This window comes from Cyanistes caeruleus, chromosome 15, assembly GCF_971803275.1.
Source record: "Cyanistes caeruleus chromosome 15, bCyaCae1.hap1.1, whole genome shotgun sequence".
NCBI lineage: Eukaryota > Metazoa > Chordata > Aves > Passeriformes > Paridae > Cyanistes > Cyanistes caeruleus.
In genome coordinates, this window is record NC_141715.1 from 4,780,652 (window position 1) to 4,804,175 (window position 23,524).

The window sequence follows — 23,524 nt, forward strand, 5'->3', positions numbered from 1 at the left end:
TTGTTTGGTTGTTTTTTTGAATTTTCTTTTTTGTTTGTTTAGTTCATTTGTTTTTGTGGTTTTTTATATTTTATTTTTTTTTTGTATAGCCAAGATTACCAAGTGGTAATTGCTTTACACAGACCCTCAGCACCTTCAAGTCTTGTCTTCGTAGTCAGGTTATTTTAAGATGCCACAAATTATGTTCCCCAGACCAGATCCACTCCCCTCTTGGAGCACTGGATGCTGGCTGAGCATGGGGAAGGCAGCACTGTGTGCTCGCCATCAGATGGGATGTAAGTCACAAAGAGCTGTTTGCTGCTGGGTGAGACACTGCTCTTCACATCTATTATCTCTTTATTGGTTCATTTTCTGGGAAATAAGAGCTGAAGTGGAAGGAAATGGTTTCCAACTGTTGCTTTCAAACTTGACAAGCAACTGCAGCCGCTGGTGGGATAGGAGGGTCCACAGTGAAAACCTTGAAGTGCTGATTTATCCCAATTTTAAACAAGATTTTTTAAGCTAGAAGATGCACGGAGATTTAGCTTGAGACCAGTCTCTGAAGTTGTTTATAATTCTTTCTTATACTGTGTGTGGATGAAATATTTTGTCAGTTATGAAATGTATTCCCAATCCCAGAGAATGGCTGAGGGAGAAGCAGTTTGCACATGATCAACAACCAGCAGTTCCTTCAGACTTTGCTGTGTATTTACAGCTCTCCTTCTCAAGAGCTTTTGCTCTCAAAAGGAGTCAAAATGCACAAGAAAAAGGCTTTCTCTGTGCTCTACATAGATTGGGTTGGCAGAGGAGAGGGAAGAGATCCAGTTGAGCAGCGGCTGCTGCTCCTGGGAGGTGTTTGATCAGTGTGTGATCAGTGTGTGATCAGTGTTTGATCAGTGTGTGATCAATGTTTGATCAGTGTTTGATCAGTGTGTGATCAGTGTGTGATCAATGTTTGATCAGTGTGTGATCAGTGTTTGATCAGTGTGTGATCAGTGTGTGATCAGTGTTTGATCAGTGTTTGATCAGTGTGTGATCAGTGTGTGATCAGTGTGTGATCAGTGTTTGATCAGTGTGTGATCAGTGTGTGATCAGTGTTTGATCAGTGTTTGATCAGTGTGTGATCAGTGTGTGATCAGTGTTTGATCAGTGTTTGATCAGTGTTTGATCAGTGTGTGATCAGTGTTCAGTGTTTGATCAGTGTGTGATCAGTGTGTGATCAGTGTTTGATCAGTGTGTGATCAGTGTGTGATCAGTGTTTGATCAGTGTGTGATCAGTGTGTGATCAATGTGTGATCAGTGTGTGATCAGTGTTTGATCAGTGTTTGATCAGTGTGTGATCAGTGTTTGATCAGTGTGTGATCAGTGTGTGATCAATGTTTGATCGGTGTGTGATCAGTGTTTGATCAGTGTGTGATCAGTGTGTGATCAGTGTTTGATCAGTGTGTGATCAGTGTGTGATCAGTGTTTGATCAGTGTTTGATCAGTGTGTGATCAGTGTGTGATCAGTGTGTGTTCAATGTTTGATCAGTGTTTGATCAGTGTGTGATCAGTGTGTGATCAGTGTTTGATCAGTGTGTGATCAGTGTTTGATCAATGTTTGATCAGTGTTTGATCAGTGTGTGATCAGTGTGTGATCAGTGTTTGATCAGTGTGTGATCAGTGTGTGATCAATGTTTGATCAGTGTGTGATCAGTGTGTGGTCAGTGTTTGATCAGTGTTTGATCAGTGTGTGATCAGTGTTTGATCAGTGTTTGATCAGTGTGTGATCAGTGTGTGATCAGTGTGTGATCAATGTTTGATCAGTGTTTGATCAGTGTGTGATCAGTGTGTGATCAGTGTTCAGTGTTTGATCAATGTTTGATCAGTGTTTGATCAGTGTGTGATCAGTGTGTGATCAGTGTTTGATCAGTGTGTGATCAGTGTGTGATCAATGTTTGATCAGTGTGTCATCAGTGTGTGATCAGTGTTTGATCAGTGTTTGATCAGTGTGTGATCAATGTTTGATCAGTGTTTGATCAGTGTGTGATCAGTGTGTGATCAATGTTTGATCAGTGTGTGATCAGTGTTTGATCAGTGTTTGATCAGTGTGTGATCAATGTTTGATCAGTGTTTGATCAGTGTGTGATCAGTGTGTGATCAGTGTGTGATCAATGTTTGATCAGTGTTTGATCAGTGTGTGATCAGTGTTTGATCAATGTTTGATCAGTGTGTGATCAGTGTGTGATCAGTGTTTGATCAGTGTTTGATCAGTGTGTGATCAGTGTTTGATCAATGTTTGATCAGTGTTTGATCAGAGTGTGATCAGTGTTTGATCAGTGTGTGATCAATGTTTGATCGGTGTGTGATCAGTGTTTGATCAGTGTTTGATCAGTGTTTGATCAATGTTTGATCAGTGTGTGATCAGTGTGTGATCAGTGTTTGATCAGTGTTTGATCAGTGTGTGATCAGTGTTTGATCAATGTTTGATCAGTGTGTGATCAGTGTGTGATCAGTGTTTGATCAGTGTTTGATCAATGTTTGATCGGTGTGTGATCAGTGTTTGATCAGTGTTTGATCAGTGTGTGATCAGTGTTCGATCAGTGTTTGATCAGTGTTTGATCAGTGTTTGATCAGTGTGTGATCAGCGTTTGATCAGTGTGTGATCAGTGTGTGATCAGTGTTTGATCAGTGTGTGATCAGTGTGTGATCAGTGTTTGATCAGTGTTTGATCAGTGTGTGATCAGTGTTTGATCAGTGTGTGATCAGTGTGTGATCAGTGTGTGATCAATGTTTGATCAGTGTGTGATCAATGTTTGATCAGTGTGTGATCAGTGTTTGATCAGTGTTTGATCAGTGTGTGATCAGTGTGTGATCAGTGTTTGATCAGTGTTTGATCAGTGTTTGATCAATATTGAGCACCATAAACAGCTCCAGCTCTGGGATGTGACTCGGGCTGGGCACTGCCTGTGTCAACACTGCAGAGCAACAATGAGAGAGAGGAGGAGAGACAACCACAGGGAGCAAGCTCTGGAAACAATCCTTCACAGTGGGACTTTCTGCGCTGTTAGATGAAGAAGGAGCAGCTAATTGGAGCATTATTTTTCTTACAGAACCTCACATTTTGCTCTCGGTTACATGTCAGCAGCTACACTAAAATAATTGGAATAACACCTCCAGCAGCAGAGGCTCAGATACCATGGTGATGAGTGCTAATAGAGAGACTGGTTGGATAAAGCAGGATGCATAGATGACAGATTGGTTATGTTAAATGTATTTTACAAGGCAGAAGGATTTTCACCTGTGGCTTTCTTTTGAACCAAACACTAAACCAGATATCTTTAGCAGTCTTCTTCCTAGACAGGCACTCGTTTGCAGGAATTTTAAATTTGCTGTACTAATGATCAGAGATCCAAATTCTCTTTTGTTTGACGTCAACAGAAATTTTGCAGCTATAAATTGTGGCCTGGTTATGAAATCTTACTTATTGCTGGAAACTCAGACAATATACACTTCTCTACCACGTCTGCTATATGATTTGAAAGAATTTTATATGGGATACTTTTAAAGATGTGCAGGTCATGAGTTTTCAGAGTAGCCTAATGAGACCTGGATGCTGTTTCTGAAACATGGCTAGAAAATCTGTAGGTAAACCTAGGCAGCATGTCTATAAATGTTTCATTGCTATGAATATTTGCTGAAGATCTGTTCCCCAGGCACTAATTACAGGGGACAGAAACTGATTTTTAAAATTCTCTTTTATATTTTTACCCAGGTAACAATCAGGTAAGATTAACAAAACTGTTCTTGACTATGATTTTTCTTTTCTTTTCTCTTTTTAAAACACCTGGAGACAGTGATTAGGGAGTTTAAATGATTAAACCTCAGATCTTTCCATGACAGGCCAAAGTTGATGGGAACTTTATTCTCTGAACTGTATCTCAGGTAAATTAATGTGTCTGTGAGGGATCTGGGCTGATGTGCCCAAAGAAGAAATCCAAGTGCAGTAAAGGCAGTGACTCAATGCCTACCAAAATGTAGGTAATCCCCTCAGTGTGGGACTTGGCATTCCCAAAATCTGTGTGAATCTCTTGGCAGTCTGAAGGGAGCTGATTTACCCCTGGGGCTGTAACATTTCTTCACCGGTGTCCTCTGGAAACAGGGAGCTCAGCCATCTGGGACAGGAGCTTCTCCACCTCCTCCCTTCCCTCCTGCCCTGGATCTCCCATCCCCTCCTGACCCAGCACCACTCACACTGCCTGACAGAGCTTTGCAGCTTTTGCTAACAGGTTCCTCTGCAGAGCAGAGCCTACAAATGCTTGTAAGATTGCTTGTGAGAACACTTGCTTACAACTGCTTTTAAGTGCTAATTGAGCTGTTCAGCCATTAAAATGCCACCTGCACTGAAATGCAACACTGTGCTGAATCGTGATCCGGTTTTGTTTAGGAAGCTCTGGGGGGAGTAATGAAGTGCTCTGGTTTCACAGAGCTGAGCAGCAGAACAAAAGCTCTGTTCAGAGCAGAGGTGCTGATGCTCATCCAGAAAATGGAAGCGTTGACCTGTACATTAAAGCAACCTGCATGAGTTTTCAGAAACCAAAGTTCAGCTTTTTAAGGGGGATCATCCTTCTCTCTTTAGCAGTGTACAGAAGTTAAAGTCGCTGCTTGATGGGTTTTAGATGACAGCTAAAATTATATGGTCTGACAGGCTTCCTGCTTAAGGTAGAAGGTCAGCTTCCATGGTATCAGGAATCATTCATTTTATAGCGGCTCTGGATAAATAGAGGTTTCTTTTATGGGTTTCAGCCTGACTCTGGTATAAAAGCCTGTAGACAAACATGGGAAAGCAGATTGTCTCTTCCTGGGTGTCTCAAAACTCAGTACAAGCTGCAAGACTCCAGCAAAAGGTAACTGCTGTAGGTGTCTTCTAGTGATGACACATGGGTTCTGTTTCATTTCTTCTTTCCCTCAGCTTCTGCTTTTCCCACATTTTGTCTAAGACTTTTAGCTAAACAACTTCTGCATGATGGAGGAGGCAAATAGAAGAGTTCTGTGATGAGCTCTGCAAGAGGGCTGCAAGAGTGCATTTCTCCTAAAATGACAGATACTGGGCTAGGAAAGGGTTCAGTATTCAGGTAATCCAAAGCTTTTTTGAGTAAATGATTTGAGTACATATTAGAGCAGAATGTCCCATGAAATGCATTAATCCCAGAACAGAGAAGGTTTATATGGAACTGTTCTAAGCACAAGTTTTCCTGGACCCTGGCTTCATGCATTTCTCCCAAAGTCTATCCTCCTCAAATAGTTTGCTCTGCCTAATTTTATCATAAGACGGCAAATTTGCAAGTGTGGCTGGAGTTCCACTTTGCTGAGAGAAGCCAGAAGTGATGGTTTGCTGAATATTAAATTTTTTCCCCTCTGAGGAAGCTCCTCCAGGTCTGTGCCCAAGAGTGGCTCTCCTGACAGATGAGTGTGAGGTATTGGAGGAGAAAAGCAGTTCCAGAGCCCTGAATGGAGAAGTTCAGCTCTCTTGTCCTACCTAACTGTATGTCAGATGTTAATTCTGCCTTGGAGGTGTCTCAGATCTCAATTCTTGCTTGAGCAGGGTGAACTCACTTGGATGAGCCTCAGGATTAGGATCTGTTACAACCAGAGTCATCCCCATGTGCTGCTCCTCACGGTGGTTTCATGGTTTCTAGCCAGGGGTTGGAAAAATGCTGGTTCCACATTAAATTCACGTTACTTGCTTGCCTTTGTCATTTTGGAAAGCAACTGCTTGGATCTCAGAGGTGTCTGACCTGATGGCTGTGGAATCTACTGCAGGGAATGTCAAATCAACCTCTCCAAACTTCCTCCAGTTAGAGGGAAAATAATCAGAGGAATACATCTGTCAACCACTTGACAGCTGAACATCTAGAAAATACAAAGTGGTCCCAGAAAAGTTGATGCACCGAGGCATTTTAACAACTATTTGCTAAGCAAACACTGGTAATTAACAGGGACCTGGAGAACATTGCCTGTCAGGTGCTCCCTGTGCCTGGCATCTCATTACCCAGTGTGCAAAGCTTGGCTGTGTTTGTTCCTGGTGTCAGCTTCCACCTTGGGAAGTGCTCCAGGGAGAAAACAGAAGCAGTGCAGTAACATTTGATATAGAAAGGCAGAAAAAAGCAGTCTTGGATGGAGCATCTCTTGCACCCATGATTTTGGACTCATCTCCTCGAATTGTCTTTCTTCTGGGGAAAGTCCCAAGTTTCTAAGAGACAGGAGCTTAACTCAAGCTGGTGTTCAATTCTCCCCAAAAAAACTGTACTAAAAAGAGCTGGTTTGTCCTACTACTGCCTTGTTGTAAATTTATTTTCTTTCCTTTGGAATGAGCCAAATCTGAATGCTGGAGGCCTCCAGCTCTCCCACTATTTGAGAAGTCATGGTTAGCTCAGGGGCAGTACTGCTGCTGTAGCTGACTCCTTGCTTCCTCACTTCTCCCCAGCACAAGGGCACAGGGAATCCTCCACCTGGCCAGAAGGGGAAAGGAAATAGGAGCTCAAGATGGATTGATGTTGGATGTTGCTCCAACATTGCATTAATTCTGTATGTATTTTGTCTGCTGTGTTTAACTTTTGACTCTCAGTATTAATAAGGAAAGAAGGGAACTGTCTTTCCAGGGAGACATTCCATAAAATTTTATCTTTCTGTGCATGAGAGACAGACTAGCCAAGTAAAATACCAATTCTCATCACAATGGTGATATTTGCCTGTCCTCCAGTCCTGTTATCCCATTTTAACTCTGCCTTCATATTTGCCATGCAGCAGCAGATGTCAAGGCTTCAGTAATAATTAGCAGTAGTCAGAGTGTTTCTTCCAAAGACTCAAAACTTGCTTTTCTCTCAAGATGAAGTCCTGGAGGTCCAGGCCTCCAAGCATTGCCTCTGGCTTTTTGTGTGACAGGATTCATCCATCTGCTTGGGATTCACCAGACCCACTACAGACAATGAATGCCACAAGGTAAGAGATAAACCTGAGTGAGAGCTCAGCGTCTTGGTAGCCCAGACTTGCTCTGGCCAGATTCCCAGCCTGGTATTTCTCTGCATGAGTGGGAAATATTCCTGGTCCCCAGGGGTGTTGTTCCCTTCTGTGGGGACAGAGGAGTCCTTGGCTTCCCACCCCCTGCAGAACTGACCACAAGTCCATCAGCTTAGGCTGGGTAAAGTTGGCTTTAAATGGAGCATTTGCAGAAGGGATGTTTCAGTCTGCTTTTGCTCCTCCCTTTGCCCCCAGTGAGCATCCTGAGGGCAATCATGGCAGGGATCTGCCAGGATGTCAGAGGTTTGGCTGCCAGCTCCCCACCCAGCAGAGCCAGGACTGGCTTCCCCTCTCAGGCAAACTGGGACATAATCCATCCCATTTTCCACAATGCCTGTAATCCCAGTACTGTTTATTCAAGCATGGAAATGCTTCAATTAGAGCCAAGGGCTTTAAACATCCAAATGATGCCATTGGCAGAGTCTGTGCTCCAATGAATGAACTGCCAGCACCTCCTGTGTGATTTGTGCAGCCTTTTCCCAACCCAAACTGAAGTGCTTCACTGTGGTCTGGAACCTAAGTGGAAGAAAAATCTTTTCCAGTTTCACCTCTGACTTTCATGTGCTTCCCCCACTCCTCCAGCACACCTTGTCTTTGGGCTTAAAACCCCTGGCATGGCTGAAGGGACCTTCTTCTTCTTCTGACACTTTTAAACTCTCACTCTAGACAGCACAATCTTCTATCTGAATGCTGGGTGAAGTCCTGAACGCCAGAAAAGGAAAAGCTTAAATTCTTCTGGGAGTCTTTCTGTTTAATTAATTCTTTTTCATTCCTCTGCTGCCTTTTCCACTACAAGGAGTGAGACTCCAGGAGACTCCACTTGGCTCCTGGGGTTGAGGGAAGACAGAGAAATTGCCGCTGGAGCCACGCACCGTGTTTAATTTCTCATGGATATGATACATTCCAACAGCTAGAAGTCTTGAGGGGTGTAGAAAAACCAAGGTGAGAAATCACAGCCTGCTAGATTTTGCAGTTCAGCAAGGATCATTTAGAACGGGCCATTTCTCTAACTGCAGCCAACTGAGCATTTCACAAGATCATTGCATACAACTTAATCTCTGCACAGAGCAAACCCAAATAATCCAGGACAGTTCTATTGGCAAATCCTCCAGGGAGTGTATTATTTTCTAGATCTGACCAAAGAGCAATTGCTTCTAGATTTGCTGGAGTGTTTCTGGATTTGCAGCCGAGGCATTGACACCATTTTTGTTCAGGTGCAGGTGTCAAAAGTAAAAAAACAACACCTTGAAGTCATAACTGCTCTCATAAATTGAGTGAGTAATTGCAGCCAGGAATCTGCTGGAGCCCATGTGGCTTTACAGCAGCTTGGCAGTGACTCCTGGTGCACAACACCAAAGTTATTGCAGCATCAGCTCAGCTCTGCCTCTGATGAAGGAATTCTTTCTCAGTGGTCCCAAGCATGCTGCATTTTTTCCTGTTGCAACCCAAAGGGCTGTAAGATGTGCAGGAGAGCTCTCAGCTTGCTGGGCTGGGCAAGGTGTTCCTCACCTTGTTACTTTTTATGTGGTGAGATGAAAACCAAAAGACAGGTCCTTCTTTAATATGCAGTTAGGGGGCACTTCATAGAGGCCATGCAATGTTAATGGAATTTATCAGCTTAAAAATGTTTTTTAATTGCAAATAACTCAACTGTAATTTATTGATTTGTTTACCCTGAATTGCCTGCCATCCCCATTCCTGCACCTTCTAAGGCTGACCATAAACTCCTCCTGGCAGTTCTCATGCAAAGCAGGAATGAGAGTATAATTTGGAGGTCAGTAGCTCTCAGATGGTGATGATACTTTTTGTTCTTATTAATTAATTCATTTATTTTTAGCCTTTCCCTTTTGGCCCTGGTGGCTGCTTTACCCTTGTATTTCTCAGGAAGGGAGTGGCCCAGATCAACTCTCCTGAGCCAAATCTGCCTACGGTTGACTCTGGATCCAAACTGTCATTCACATCCTTCGGCCCTTTCACAATAAGCTGCCTGTTCTATCTCTTAGAAATACAAGTGTAAATCTATCTGTGGACAGAACACCTACTGATTTCAGTGGGAACTGACTGAACTTGCTCTAGGGTTGCAGAGTTTTCAATATTTCTGCTGTCATTTTTGTTCTCTTCCGTCATCTTCTTGGAGAAAGAAATAAGTATGGCAGTGGGTATGTCTCAAAATGCCATGGCTAATGGAAGCAGTCCTCACATCAGGAACAAGTGACATCTCCAAACCCCAGACAGACATTTGTTAGGTGCTACAAAGGTCTTCATGAGGGAAAGAAGTGACAATCAAGATCCATCAGTCACTGCAGGAAGCCAGTGCTTGTGTCTACCCATCTCTTACCCTGGGACACAAGGGCCACACCAGCTTCCACCTGGCTCATTGTGCTCCTGCCTCTCTCTGTGATACAAATTCTATCTTTAGTGTCCTTGTCCTGCAAACATGGAAAACCCCCAGGCTTCCCCTTGGCACATTGTGCTCATCAGGTTTGTCCCAAATCAAGTATTTGATTTAATGGATGTGGAAAAGGTTTGAGGTCCAAAAGTCAATACAGAAAACAGAAAGGAAGAAAAAGGCAGAAACCAGGAAAATAATCCTGTGATTCTGCTGCTCTTGGCTTCTCTGCCTGGTCTGCTTTTGGAGGGAAACAATGACCATCCTGCTAACAGCCAAAGTGGAATGGGATTTGAACCAGGCAGGTGTCTTAAATGTTTCGCCTGGTTCAGCTGAAGTTAACTTCTCTAAATCATCACCACATCTTTTTGCTTTTGCCTTCTGTCCTTCTGGTGGAAGACAGCATAAAGGGCAGCTTCTCACTTGGAATATCCTGGCTTCACCTCCTCATGCAGAGCTTACACGGGGGTGAGTGGGACTTACCAAGGAACGTGATGCTGCTCTTCCCACAGAAAAATTCTGCCTCTCTGGACACAGGGTTTCCATTGTGACACTGCTAAAAAACCCCAAACCATTCCCCATGTAGCTGGCAGGACTGTGCACTGCACGCTGGGCTTCTGGAATATTACAAAAGTGATCATTCTAAAAACCAATGTGAGAAGTGAGCTAAACCACGCTCAGCAGCACGGGCTCTCAGAGGAGCAGCAATCCCAGCCCCTCTCCTGGAACTGGGCAGGACTCTGGTGTTGCTCTGGAAATGAATGAAAAAAAAAGAGCATTTTTAAGCTCTTCCAACTGCAGCAGCCAGGAGCTGTATGAGAAGTGCTGCTGCTCTGTTTGCACAGGTAACTGTGACCCAGCACAGCTTGTGCCTGGCAATGCCACAGGAGCTGCAGCAAGCCCAAAACAGCCCAAACCAACCTGCCTGCTCTGCTTTTGGGTTCTCCCAAGCCTCCCCTGCCTCTGTTCTCCTGCCAGCTGCAACATCTCACCTGTCCCTGCCCCAGGAGCTACTGAATGCAGCTCAGGAATCCAGCCAAGCTGATTTGTGCCCACGCTCCCCGTTGGTGCTGGGGTGAGAAGGTGCTCAGCAGTGTCAGCCCCAGAGCCTGGCATGCAGCGGTGTGACAGCAGCAGGACTGGGGCTCAGCTGCAGCCACAGCCAAATGAGGCAGCTCAGCCTGGGAGGAGGAGAAAAAAGACCCACAAAACATTAATTTAATGTCATGCTAAAGGCCACTGCTGGTGTGGAGCCCTCAGCGCAGAGCCCATTCCAGCGCCAGGCAGGGACAGCCCCTTCTACAGCCTGGCTATAAAGAATTAATTTAAAATCAGGATGTGGCCTATTTATCTCCTGATTTCTTTGTCCCATCATTACCCTTAAGCAGCAGCTTGTTGTACTTGTATTTTAGGTTAGCAGAAAATGAGTGTGGTAGGGGTGAAGTGCTGTCCTGGGCATATCCCACAGGCTGTGTTGGGACTCTGCACAGCCTGGTGTTTGCTAGGAATTGGATTTTTGTTTTAAACTTTATTAGTGTGCAACTCATCATGCACACTGCTAAATGTCTTCTTGCCACAGGAACAGCACTCCTGTGTCCCCTGCTGTCACCCCAGGCAGGGCTGCGCTGCCTGTTTATGTTTCCTTTGACTGCTAAACTGCTCATTGGAAATTAATTCATAAATAATTCATTGCATGTTGCACTCTGTGCTCAAAAGTTCGTCGTGTAGGTGGTGGGCTGTGGGTTTTCTTAGAAGTGGAACTGCTTTTTCTCCTTTTGTTTTTCTGTGTTAATCTTGTGTGTGTGCAGAGCTCCCACAGCAGCCTGCTGATTCTGCCATAGATGTTTGAATGTCTTTCTAGCAGATGATAGTTATTTTCAAATTTACCTATTATGGTCCAGGATTATTGTGTTGCAAACACTCTCTTTTGAGATTGGGGTTTATTGTAATACCCACGTGTTTTTTGGGAGTAGTTACAACTGACAGAAAAATAAATTATTCAGAAATGCACCTTCCCCTGTCCCCTGAGTACAGACATACATCCACTCACACTTCCCAATCAGTCATTGCTTATTCCTAAACCTGATGATGCTGGAGAGCAATGAGAAGCTTTTCATCTCCCTGGTTTTCCCAGGCAGGCACGTTGTGGGTTTTTGGGTGGGCCTTACAGCAAACACGGCTCTCTTTGGGACCAGTGTCACCTTTAACGCTGCTTATTTCAGCTCTGGGGCCTCCTCAGTTTGTTCCCAGAAAAGCATTAAAACCTGTATAAACAGGTAAAATATATAAAAAGGGCTTTGTTTGTTTGTTTGTTTGTTTTTTGTCTTATATTTTGTTTGTTTTCTTGTCTTCTCTATCTGGCAAAGCAGATCCAGGACCCACATCCAGGGAGTAAAAATCCCATCTCAGTCTTTTGCAGCATCCCTCAGCTGGCTTGGGGCTCTCAGCTGCTGAACTCAAGTTGCAGGTAGAGTTTAGGCCAAGTAATCCATTTTTTTTTATTTAAAACGTGCTGAAATACCCAGCAGCATTGCAGTCCTGCTGTCCCCTGTGTACTTGTGGGTTATGCTGCCATTTCAAATATTCCTGTTTCACAGTCTGTGTCGGGGTGGCATGGGAATAGGGCTCTCAGAGGATCTTTAAAGCTGGAAAATACCTCTAAAATCACCAAGTCCAACCAATAATCCAGCAGTGCCTGGTGCAGGGAGGAGAGGTGGGGATGGGGGCTGCAAGGGGGAGGCTGGGCTGGTGACAGCTCTGCTACAGCGAGGGGAACACAAAACAAAATCCAAGGAAGTTATTCCAGAGATGCCAGTGGTGTCTTGTGCCTCTCCCCACCCACTGAAGGCAGCCAGGCACAGGAGATGTGCATTCCTCAGCGAGGAGGCAGTGCCTGCTTTTCTGCCTGCACTGCTGTGCTGCTCAGGGGACTGAAAGCAAAGCCCAGAAATAGGGTAAAGAAAAAAAAATAAATAAAAATGCCCACGTAGGTGTGAAAGGGAAAATACCAGAGCTGGTGATACACAGGCCTGGTTGTGTGATGGCCTGAAGCAGAGCTGTTATGTGCAGAGCTATTCACAAACCCCAATTTTAATAAGTGCAGATCATATCAGTAATGTAGATTACAATAGTCCAATAGTGTGAATCAAATATTTAAAGACTACTTACACTCTGCTTTTTATCCTGAAATGACTGCAGAAAGGAGCCAAGCTCTTGCTGCTGGCTTGACTTCATGCTTTTTCTCTATTAAATGAGGCCATATAATTTTCCTCTGGGATACATTTGGCACTGGAGCTATTTAGGTCTGAACCTTCATCACTAAATTGAGGAAGATTTTTCAGTTCAGTTTAAGGAGAGAAGAATCAAGGTCATAGCACTGGAGAAAAACTGTTAAAAACAGATAGTTCTCCTGGCTGATTTTCTGGCCACTGTTCATAAAAATAAAAAATAATCACCCAGATTTAACAACTGAGTTTCAGCAGCAGCAACTTGTCTGTACTGAACTCAGATGAAAAATATGAAAACGCAGCTGCACATAAAATTTTAAGCTGTGGAAGTTGTTATCATTTTACAGAGTATGAAATGGACTCATTTTATCTTAATGATTCTTTATTTGGTAATTCTTTTTTGTTTATCTTTGTTATTTAGGCTAAAAAAAAAAAAAAAAAAGAAACACTCACCTGTAGGGGTAGAAAAGAAAGCAAGAAAAAATTTGGAGGTAAAAAATTGGGAGGTACTTTTTAAAAAGTGAGGGGCAAGATACTTGGAAGAAAATTCCATTTTGGTGATTTTCCCAGGCATTGATTTTGGAAGCCAAATCCTATTTTTGGCTTCCCAAACTTTAAAACTAGTGAAGATGCTGCTGCTGTTGAGTACCCCCCAGCATTTCTAGCATGGGGGCACTGCAAACTTCAAAATTCAAAAAGCAAACTTGCTGCTGTTGAGGCTGAGCTGCAGAACTCCCCCTGTTTAAATCCCCCCCATCCAGAGGGAGGTGCTGAGGAATTTCCCAGTGCTGGGGAAGGTCCTGGTCACTGCAGCCAGGGCAGAGCTGCTGCTGCTCATCTACACAGAGCTGCCCCTCGTGGGGGCTGGGAGCTTCCTGCCAATGTCCTTCTGCATGAGGGTTCATTCCTGAATTATTTCATTGTCACTTCACTGGAAATTCCAAATTCAGGCCAACGACTGCAGCTGAAGTTCAGCTGAAAGATGTCCTTTCTCTTTTTCTTTTTTTTTTTATTTTTTAAAGGACAAACAGTCCAAGACCCAATGAGAGAGCAGAAGACTGTGTGTGCCCACCCAACAGAACTGAGGGAACTTGTGTGGAGCCTGGTAAACAGCAGCCCCTGCAAACTGGTAACCAAGTGTTCCTCCAGCCTGTGTCCTGTGGGCACTGGGCTTGCTCTCTCTGAGGGGTTTGGAAAGCACAAACAACTTCCCACCCTGACTAAAATATTGCAATTTGTTCAGATAATGAGCCTCAATCAATGCTCTAATTTTCTGACAAAATCCAGGATGAACAAATTCAGATTTTAAACCCAGCTCCTGCAAAATGTCCTCAGAAGTGATTGCCTGGCATGTGCAGAGTCACCAATGAGCAGCTGATTAGCTGGCCAATTAAAATAAAACTGATGGATGATTAAAGCAGGCAGAAGTTTCCAAGAGGCTTTTTGTGACCTGGTCCAGGCTGCTGGATTTGGGATTTAGATTTTTTTTTTTGTTTGGTTTTTTAAATTCACTTATTTTTTAATTATTATTTTATTTTTTCACAGGCAGACTCGAGCTCCTGCTCCCTCCACTGTGTGCAGGTGGGGATCTGTTCCTGGGTGTGTGTACCCAGCTCTGGTCACTCTTGGAAAACCTTGAGCTCCTGCTGGTTTGGAGCACAAGCAGCACCAGATCCCATTTACCAGAAAATGATGATGCTCTTTGGGAGGTTTGTGATGCTCAGGCAGCACCTCAGTGCCTGCAGCACATCTTGGCTCTGAGTCTCTAATGCCAGGATAAGGGTGAGAAATTCTACAAAGACTCAGCTTCCCCCAAAGACAAAATCCTTTGTTTTGTTGATGACAGGTTTTCTTCTGCCAACAATTCACAGATATTCTCATTCCATCTTCTACAGGATTTTTGCCATAAATATATCCAGGTACTCGCTCCTGTGAAATGGATCACTACAGTGATCAACAAAAAAACCCCAACATCTCTTTCCTTCTTAACAATCATTATTTTATTAATATATTTTACAAGATTGCAGTTGAAATCATTTAAATACAAACTTTTTTTTTTTTATACAGAAAGTGTAATAAAGTTAAAATAGTTCCTTGTGTAATTCATAGCATTATTGCAATGCTTACAAAATTTTGCATAGAGTGTGCAAGGATTGATGTTATTTGATACAAAAAAGCTTTATTTTCCCACACAACCACACACATACATAAATTAAAAAGAAAAAAAAAAAGCCAAACAAATCTGAATTTTGTCATGAGAACTGTGATAAGACTTTAAATTCATTTTGTCCTGTTTACACGATCAAGGTCATTGGTGGTTTTCAGTGTAGAGGTCAGACAAGGTGTTTTCCCATCAAAGATGAAAACTGCTGTAGCACAGGGGTCATGCCTTTTATGCTGCTGCTGTAGATGAACAGGGTTTGCTTTGACTAGCACTGAACGTTGTTTTGCTGTTGGCTCTACTTATACAGAGCTTTTTTTGGGGGGGTGAATATTGACAACTCTATTGGCATTTGCTCACAGGGAATTCAAAGATTGGGTGGGAGAAAAAATAAAACAAGCAAAATCCAGATCCAGCAGGTCAATCCTTTCCCTGCTGCCATCTACCACAGATCCAGAGCGAGGTGTGGGTCACAGCTCAGGAACAGCTCTGGCCTAGGGAGGAATCCAGGTGTGCTTGCTGTCCATTAGCCCTTCTCTGACAAACACAGTGGACAGTGATTGCTCACATCTGCCCTTCCTGAGGTTTCTGGCACGCTCTTGCTTTGCAGGATTTGTTCATTTTCACATCCATGCTCACTCTGACAACCCACAAAAAGGGACAAGAGAGTGAATTCCCCCAGCAGTGCCTGCCCTCAGGAGCTGCTGCTCTCAAGGCTTGTGAGAACAGCACCCAACAACCACCAGCATCATTTACCCCGCTCAGGCTGCAGCTACACATCATCTTGTACCATCTGCAGAACCCCTGGAACTGCCAAAGTGTCTCATTCTCTGTGACAGCTGATTCTGAGTGCACAGGACCAGAGCAGGACCCAGCTGAGACAAAACCATCAGGCTGTGCTTGTCCCTGCTCTCAGGCAGCCACCCTGGAGAGCTCCAGCCCCAGTGTGGGGAGCTGTGGGGTTTGCAGATAAAGGAGTGTGGGAGAAGCTCTAACACCAACATTTTTTTTCAGCTACAATCCAAGCTTCAGCAAAAATAGCACCACCCACAAATAATTACTCTCTTGCTCTCCAGAGTGAGCCTGCCTCAAGATGTTTCAAGGACTCCATTATGAAGAAATTTTTAAAAGACCAAAGGACATACATTGCTTTAGAAGGGGATAATGCATTTAGAACTACATTTTCAGAGGGCTCTATATCTCCTATCAATGGTTAAGCCTTTAAATGGGGAAAAAATGTAAGAGTGCAATGCAATTTAAAATTCCTGTTACATGCAAAGATGCACATGACTTGTGCTTCGCAATGAGCCTGTTCCTATAATGACAAATATGTTAGGAATGGTAAAACTTTCCATTTGGGTAGGACCCGATGAGATGCTCCAAAGAGTCCTTTTTGATCTCAGAAGAAAAGATAGTTTAGCTAAAGCTGCATGTTTTTATCTGAAGCATTTGGTGGCACAATGTAAATGTAACATTTTCACAGAAATTTCTCCTGATATTTTCTCTTCCTGGTGGATAGTTTCAACCAACTAAATGAGGCAAACACACAATTACACATCATTTCACAGTGGACTTACCCCTCCTATTCTTTAATCCCTGTTAAAAGCTAACAAAAGCTCAATCCATGGAGACTGGCTGCCTCAAAGGAAACCTGATTTCCTCTGAAGAGGCAACCCCATCACTCCTGACTGGTGGCACAAAATCCCAGCCACCACAGGGCTTCCAGCTGCAATAAGGTGAGACATTTCCTGGGAGAGACACCAGCGCTAACTTTGCTGCAGGAATGACACTTGTAGCAAATTAATTTTTAAGGGACTTGCCCCTCTAGTTTAGTGTGATTTGGATGGGAAATCTCAGTGGGGCACTCTGATTGTATTTCCTTCTTCATTTCAGATAAAAATCCTGCAGCTTTAAATATCCATCTTTTCCTGTGTTCTTTATACCGTGTGTCGCTTTTCACAAGGGCACAATACAATTCAAGTGGCAAGACAAGAGAGGCTGAAATGATAAAGCCTCAGGGCTGGATGTGCATAACCAGGGGCCTCTCAACCACAGCACACTTAAAAGCTTTCTAAATACAAGCTATTCACTACAATTTCCATCCAAGCCCCAAGCCACTGTGGTTATTGTGGATGGAAACAACACCCCAGCAATCCTGAACAGCCCGAGCTGTAAGTGGTTTCAGTGACAGTAATTCCACCAAGCTCCATGAAAAGATCAAGCATAATTGCTACCATATTTAGTAAAATGGATGTTATTAATTTAAGGTATAATAGTGCAAAGGGACAGAGATGTTGACTGCATTACTGTGATTAGGGTGATGTCTCTCCCCATTTCTTCCCCTTCCCTCCTACCTGCCTTGTTTAATTCACTCCACTCTTGCTTGAATAACCTCAGTACCACGTCAGTGTTTAATCCTGCTGCACTCACAGCAAACTTGGCTACATCAGCTGTGAATACACAGCAACTGCCAGGCAGAATTTACCTGCAAGTCCCCAGTTTCAGGGTCATGCCACTGCCACACGCAGGATTTGGGGCTCTGTGTGACTGGGATGTGACATGATGCAGGCTTGGGGGCTGCTGGATTTGAGAGCAGGACACCAGCTACCAAAACATTACACAGCAATTTCAGAGCAGAGGAAAAAATGGTTAAAATGAGGAGAAGGGAACTGTTGCCAGGATCACGTTCCTGAACAGCCAGGGCAATAAAAAGGCTGCTATTTTCACATTCAAAAAGCACCAAAGCAGCGCTTGGCAAAGCTTGGCAGGAACACACCCTGCGCTTGCTGGGGTGAATTCTGGATGATGACATTTCAAAATTTAAAATGTCAGCCATAAAAAAGAGCACAGCCTCTAACTTTTTTTTTTTTTTTTTTCTGTTTGTTTGTTTGTTTTTAATGTTTTTACTGTAGGTACTTCTAAAATGAAATCATTGCAGCAGTTACTCTTCTCCACTGAGCAGCCACTGGAGCTCCTGCCCTGCTAATGCTCGAGTGAGCAGCTGGCACCATTTCCTCAGTTTATTTATCCTTTCAGCCCAGGATGATGTCTTTAAGCTTTCTCTGGGCTATTTCTCCACATTTCAAATTTCAGCTAACCTTTCCCTCTGCACACATTTCCAGATTTTTCACGTTATTCCATCCTCTTCCTGTTAACCAAGTTAGAGCCTTCCTGCCACTTTATTCTCCCAAATGCAGCTTTATGATACACCTGCATTTTTCCAGCCCAGTTCAGAAAAAGCACCATTAAAGTTAATGCATTTCAGGTGTGAGGGCAACCAGAGAGGGATGAATTTCTTGAAGTCTTTGGTCTTTGTCTCACTCTCTTTTGCAATGTGAAACTTAAAGCCATAAGAACAAATATAAAGAGAATTGGCTTTTGTTGTAAACAAGTGTTTATGAGTGTGTGTGTGTATTTGTGTGCATGTGTGAGCATCTTATGACAACAAAATGGATTTTCACCAGGTTGTGATGTGAGCTAGCCTTCACAGGTTCCACAGGAATCTCCCTTTAACCTTGGAGCAATTTCTAGGGAGGGTATTTTATTTAGCCATCATTTTGCTATACCATATAGTGCAGATTCTATTTTTAGGATAATTCCTTCAAACTTTTTGTTTGTGCAATGTGGTATTTATCATAAGAGGAGGAAAAAAACCCACAACCTTTCTAGAACACAGCTGTTTGTCAGCACATGACTGAGGTAACCAAATACAAATCACTCTTGCACATACTCAGTTTTCTAAAAATGAACACTGAGGAGAGGCTTTGTACATATTGTAGTAGTTACTGGCTTCCCCTCCTGATGACTTCCTTTACTGTTAACATTTCTTTGTACTCTTTAGCTGCCCATTTCACTGACTCTGGGGTAATATGCTTCAAAATGAATAAAAACCCCAAACAAATCAACAGCCAAAAAACCCCACAGAGAAACTTGGGGAATGGATACAGATCTACAGCCATTATCAGGACCTCTGCTTTTGCTAAGGGCAAAGTTTTGCTTTAAAAGCACCATCCTACCTCAGCTATGACAGAAGGGTCACACACTACATATGGATAAGGTTCCAGTCACAGGTGAGCACTGACTGTCATTCTCCTGACCCTTTCCTGAACTGTCACATTTCCAGCAAGCTGGACAAGGTCCTGCAGTCCTATAGAGAGCCACCACACATGATGGATGGTCCACACAGGACTCCTGCATGGCTTTCCCAGGTGCACTGACACTGGTGGCACAGTCCCTTGATTAGCATTTGGGTTTTAGTGCTCACAGGTGCAGTGCAGGGTCTTGTTCAGCCCCACAGCCACCCCCAGGGCTGGCAATGTCCCCTCAGTGCTGTCACCTGCCCAGCCCATGAAGTCATCACCATCTCTTCCACTGATCTCAGCAGAAACAATCTAAACTCCACTTGGAGATCAACCCCATCTTCCAAATAGAGATGCTCAACCAAACTAAACTTCAGGCCCGACTCACAATGAAATGCACAACTCTTGTTTGTTTCTGGCATTTTATCAATGGTAGGTAGAGCATATGGATGAAATTCTGGTCAGAGAAGCTCTGGTTTAAACAGATTCAGGGAAAAGCAGCCTCACAGATACTGTGAGGGATTTCTGGGCAAGGCAGGAGGGGAAGGGACTCTCGTGCCCTTGCCTTGTCCAACAGGAGAGTCAGCTACTCCACAACAAACTGTGGAGTGGGAGATTGCTGCATGTGTTTGCTGGCAGCTTTTTAAACAAAATGCCTGTTATTTTCCCCTGGGATCTGAGACACAGTCCTGTTTGCTCTGCTTTCATAGAATCCTAGAATGGGTTAGGGTTAGGGTTTGGGATGGAAGGGACCTTAAAGACCATCCAGTTCCAACCCCCTACCAGAGGCAGGGACACCTTCCTCTAGACCAGGCTACTACAAGCCACATCCAACACTTCCAGGGATGGGGCATCCACAGCTTCCCTGGGCAACCAGTGCCAGGGCCTCACCACCCTCACAGCAAGGAGTTTCTTCCTAATATTTAAGCTAACTCTGCCTGCTGTCAGTTTGAAGCCATTCTTCCATGTCCTATTACTCCCTGCCCTTGTAAAAAATTCCTCTCACGCTCTCTTGGAGCCGCTTTAGGCACTGGATGGGGCTCTGGGGTATTCCCTGGAGCCTTCTCTTCTCCAGGTGAACACCCTCAGCAGTCCCAGAGGGCCTCAGCCCTCAGAGCACCTTTGTGGTCTCCTCTGGACCCACCCCAATGTGTCCCCGTCCTTCTGACACTGGGACCCTCAGAGCTGGGCACAGCACTGCAGGTGGGGTGTCACAGGAGCTCAGAATCCCCTCCCTCAACTGCTTTTGGTGCAGCCCAGGACAGGATTGGATTTCTGGGCTGTGAGTGCACTTCAGGTCATGTTGAGCTTCTCCTCAAGCAACAACCCAAGTCCTTCTCCTCAGGAATATTCCTGAGCCATTCTCTGCCCAGCCTGTATTTACGTTTGCCACTTGCTGACCAGCACAGGCAGCATCACCCAAACCACTGTCTTAAAACTCAAGTGCTGTTCAAATGATCTACAAGTCCTACAGGGGTTCATTCTTTCTAACAACAACTCCTCACATTTCAACACAACACATAATTTTATGTTTTTCAAGGTGGAAGAAACATGGCTGTAAAATATATCGAAACAAGAAGAATTTCTTTCAGTAGACATAATTAAGGTACCCTTTGTTCACCTCAGAGAAGCATCTGCAGTGATGGCACAGATGTTAAGGTCATTTCCTAACAGCTGCCCAGCAGAAATTCACGCCAAGATATGAATGTCCTTGGCAGTTTCGTGGCTGTTGTGATATGAGAAGGTGATAACCTCATCCAAGAGCCCAGCTGAGAAAATCAGCCACTCAAAATTAATTTGTTGGGATGGAAATTGGGAGCATCCAGAGGGTGGCAGAGAGATGAGGATTGAGCCACGGGAGCAGAGCACAGAAATCAGGACGCAGCATCCCTGATGGGCCAGTCCCTGTGTTCAGCCCTGCCTTCCTCACCCACCTGAATGCTCCCAGGGCTGGGAAGTTAATTTAATTCATTCACAGGGAACTCTTCCTGCACGTCTCTTCAAACTGCTCACACAGGATTTGGTTATGGATTGGGCCATGCTTGCTATGAGGTTAGTGATGAGAATTCAATGAAACAGGGAAAAAAATTCTACAGTAAATGTAGGACTATGAATGGGACTTCAGTCATGGTCCCAGAGGTAACATACACAGTATTTTGCTATATTTAACATGGTAAAAGAAAAAAAAAAAAAAAAGTCTGTATCATTCTAGGTGCCCCTACAGTCTTAATGTATTTCATCAATATCTGTTTGAAGTTGCACAACCAGTTCCCAAGACACCCTCCTGCCCCTCCCCCCAAATAAACTAGATTTAATAACAAGATAAATATGATGTGCTTCTCCTTGCTGAGTGCATTGACTTAAGGCATAGGCACAATTCCCCTCTTTGAACAGAGATGGTATAGTCCTGTGTCCCAATACAATTGTTACCCTGGGTGACCCTTTGCATTCAAACGTTGATTCAAGACATAATAATTACAGGAATCATTCATTAACAAATAGTTTGAATTCGTTAATTTATCAGAAAGCATTATTGAAGTAAAAGGAAATCATTCAATACTCTTTCAGGAATAAATTTTTTTTGGGGAGTGCTGCTTTGTTAGGCAGCAACACTTCTAATCTAAACTCCATAGAAACCTTCTCTTTGAGTCCAATCGGTTTTGGATTGAGCCAGAATTGTTAATTAAAAAAAAAAAAATTAAAAAAAAAAATCAAACCCTGGTACTCTCGAGACCACAAGAAAATACATGAAAAGCTGTAAAAAAAGGAATGGGCTAAATTATTTCTAAAGATTTCTGTCAGCTGTTTTATCTTGAAGATCACTTGAAGAATACCAGCTTTGGTTAGATATCACTAGGGATGGGCACAGATCTGTCTTATTTGCACATGAGGTAATATTTCAAAAGCATCTCAGTGGCTTAGAAACCTTGCTGTCCTCGTGAGATTTGCTGTGACTTGAAAACTTCTGCAGTAATTGGTATATTTGGTTTTTTAAAGGATTTTTCCATGCATGTGGATGAAATTATGGGTCAGAATTAAATGATCTGGGCTCTTCTCATTATTTTCCAAAACTTCAAAAGTGGAAGGAATGTTACCAGATCAGATTTTTGTGTTTTATCCTGCCCGTGACTCCAAGACTTTAAAATACGGAAAAAATGCAACCATGATAAGATTCAACCACAGAGTTTTGGGGACTCAAATTCTAGAGGAACCAGCATCCAAAGCCCTTCCTTTCAGTAATCTGGCTTTGTCACAATCTTTATAAATCCTTAAAAAAAGTCTTTGATTGTCAGCATCTCTGATATTTGCAGTTTCCACCAAATCTAAGTGACCTTGGACTGTATCTCCTGAAAAGAAACATGACAAAAATCCTGGTGTAGCATCTGCATTATACATTTAATTTTATGATTTTCTCAGTTTCTAGTTGATTTTCCCTGTTTCTACAGGTATTTAGTCAATGTCCAAATCTCAAATCTTCACACCTTCACACCAAATATGTTCAAAACTGAAGGTGTTGATGGGGAGTTTGTGGGGTGATCCAGGACACCTGTTAACAAAAGAGGTTCAGGATTTTTCTACTTAGTCCAACTTTCACCATTTGGTTCCGTCCAATAACTAAATACAACACCAGTTTTGCCAGCACAGAGATGATTTTAGGTTAATGTTGGACCTGACGTGTCACACCTGAATAGCACAAGGCATCTTTGGCCGTGTACAGGCCAAGTGTTGAACCCCTTCAGAAAATTACATTTATTATTTCAGCAAGAAGGTCTGGACTTTCCTACTGCCCAAGTGCATCCATCTCCCCAAAGAGGGAGCCATGCTTCAGATGATAATTAAAGAGTAATTTAACTTCAGGTATCTTGGATCACTGTAAGTGATTTTGTTCTTTTTGAAATTATTTCTTTTTCATGCCACTGATTTAATGGCGCAGAAATAATCAGAGATGCTTCTCTTCCCTTTGGATGTTGGTGGGTCTGCATTGGTTCCAGGGTCTTGCCCAGCCAGCAATCCCATTGCTCTGAGAACCTGATCAAAAACGAGGGGTGATCATTGCGCTGTATTAATACAGAGGGGTCCAGGGGAGCATCAGATCCAATTCAGCAGATTGTACCAGTAAATTTTGGCGTGGGAAAGAGAAATGCTACACAAATGTAACAGGGTCACCCTGGGATTCCTTGTACTGAAACATCGTTTTACACAGAGGATATATATATATATATCTTATATATATATTTTTTTTTATATATATATTCACACACACGCGCGCGCACACACAAAAGAAGTCTTTGATAGGCTTTCTGTGTTCTAGTAAAAATAGTTGGCAGCTGGATCTGTGAGACCAGAACTGGCTTTTGTGCTGCCTGCGATGCCCCACTGCAAATTGTCTCTCAAAGGCAGACGCTCGTGTTTATCTGGCAGGTGGAGCTGCTGCCTGCCTGAGACAGGAACAGCCTCCCATTGGGACACACACAGAGCTCGTAGATTTTTTGCCTGGACCCTGCAGAAGAGGAAGATCCTTGAGGCAAGTTAGGTAGTTTGATTTTTGCAGAATTCAACGTTATCTGGAGTCAGAGGTGGAGAGAGAGAGAGAAAAAAAAAAGGAAAAAAAGAATTAGCGGAGAGCTGT

The 23,524-nt window shown here is 43.4% G+C and overlaps 1 protein-coding gene across 14 annotated transcripts in view; it reads right to left on the reverse strand.

Annotated features, from left to right (window-relative positions):
• Positions 1-14,631: 14,631 nt before the first annotated feature.
• SGCD (sarcoglycan delta) overlaps positions 14,632-23,524 on the reverse strand; it is a 301,761-nt gene continuing 292,868 nt past the window's right edge. For all 14 annotated transcript variants that reach the window (XM_086852001.1, XM_086852006.1, XM_086851997.1 and 11 more), the window contains one exon: positions 14,632-23,459. In XM_086852001.1, the coding sequence (XP_086708127.1) occupies positions 23,286-23,459 (174 nt within the window). In that variant the 3' untranslated portion in view covers positions 14,632-23,285. The remainder of the gene's footprint in view (positions 23,460-23,524) is intronic.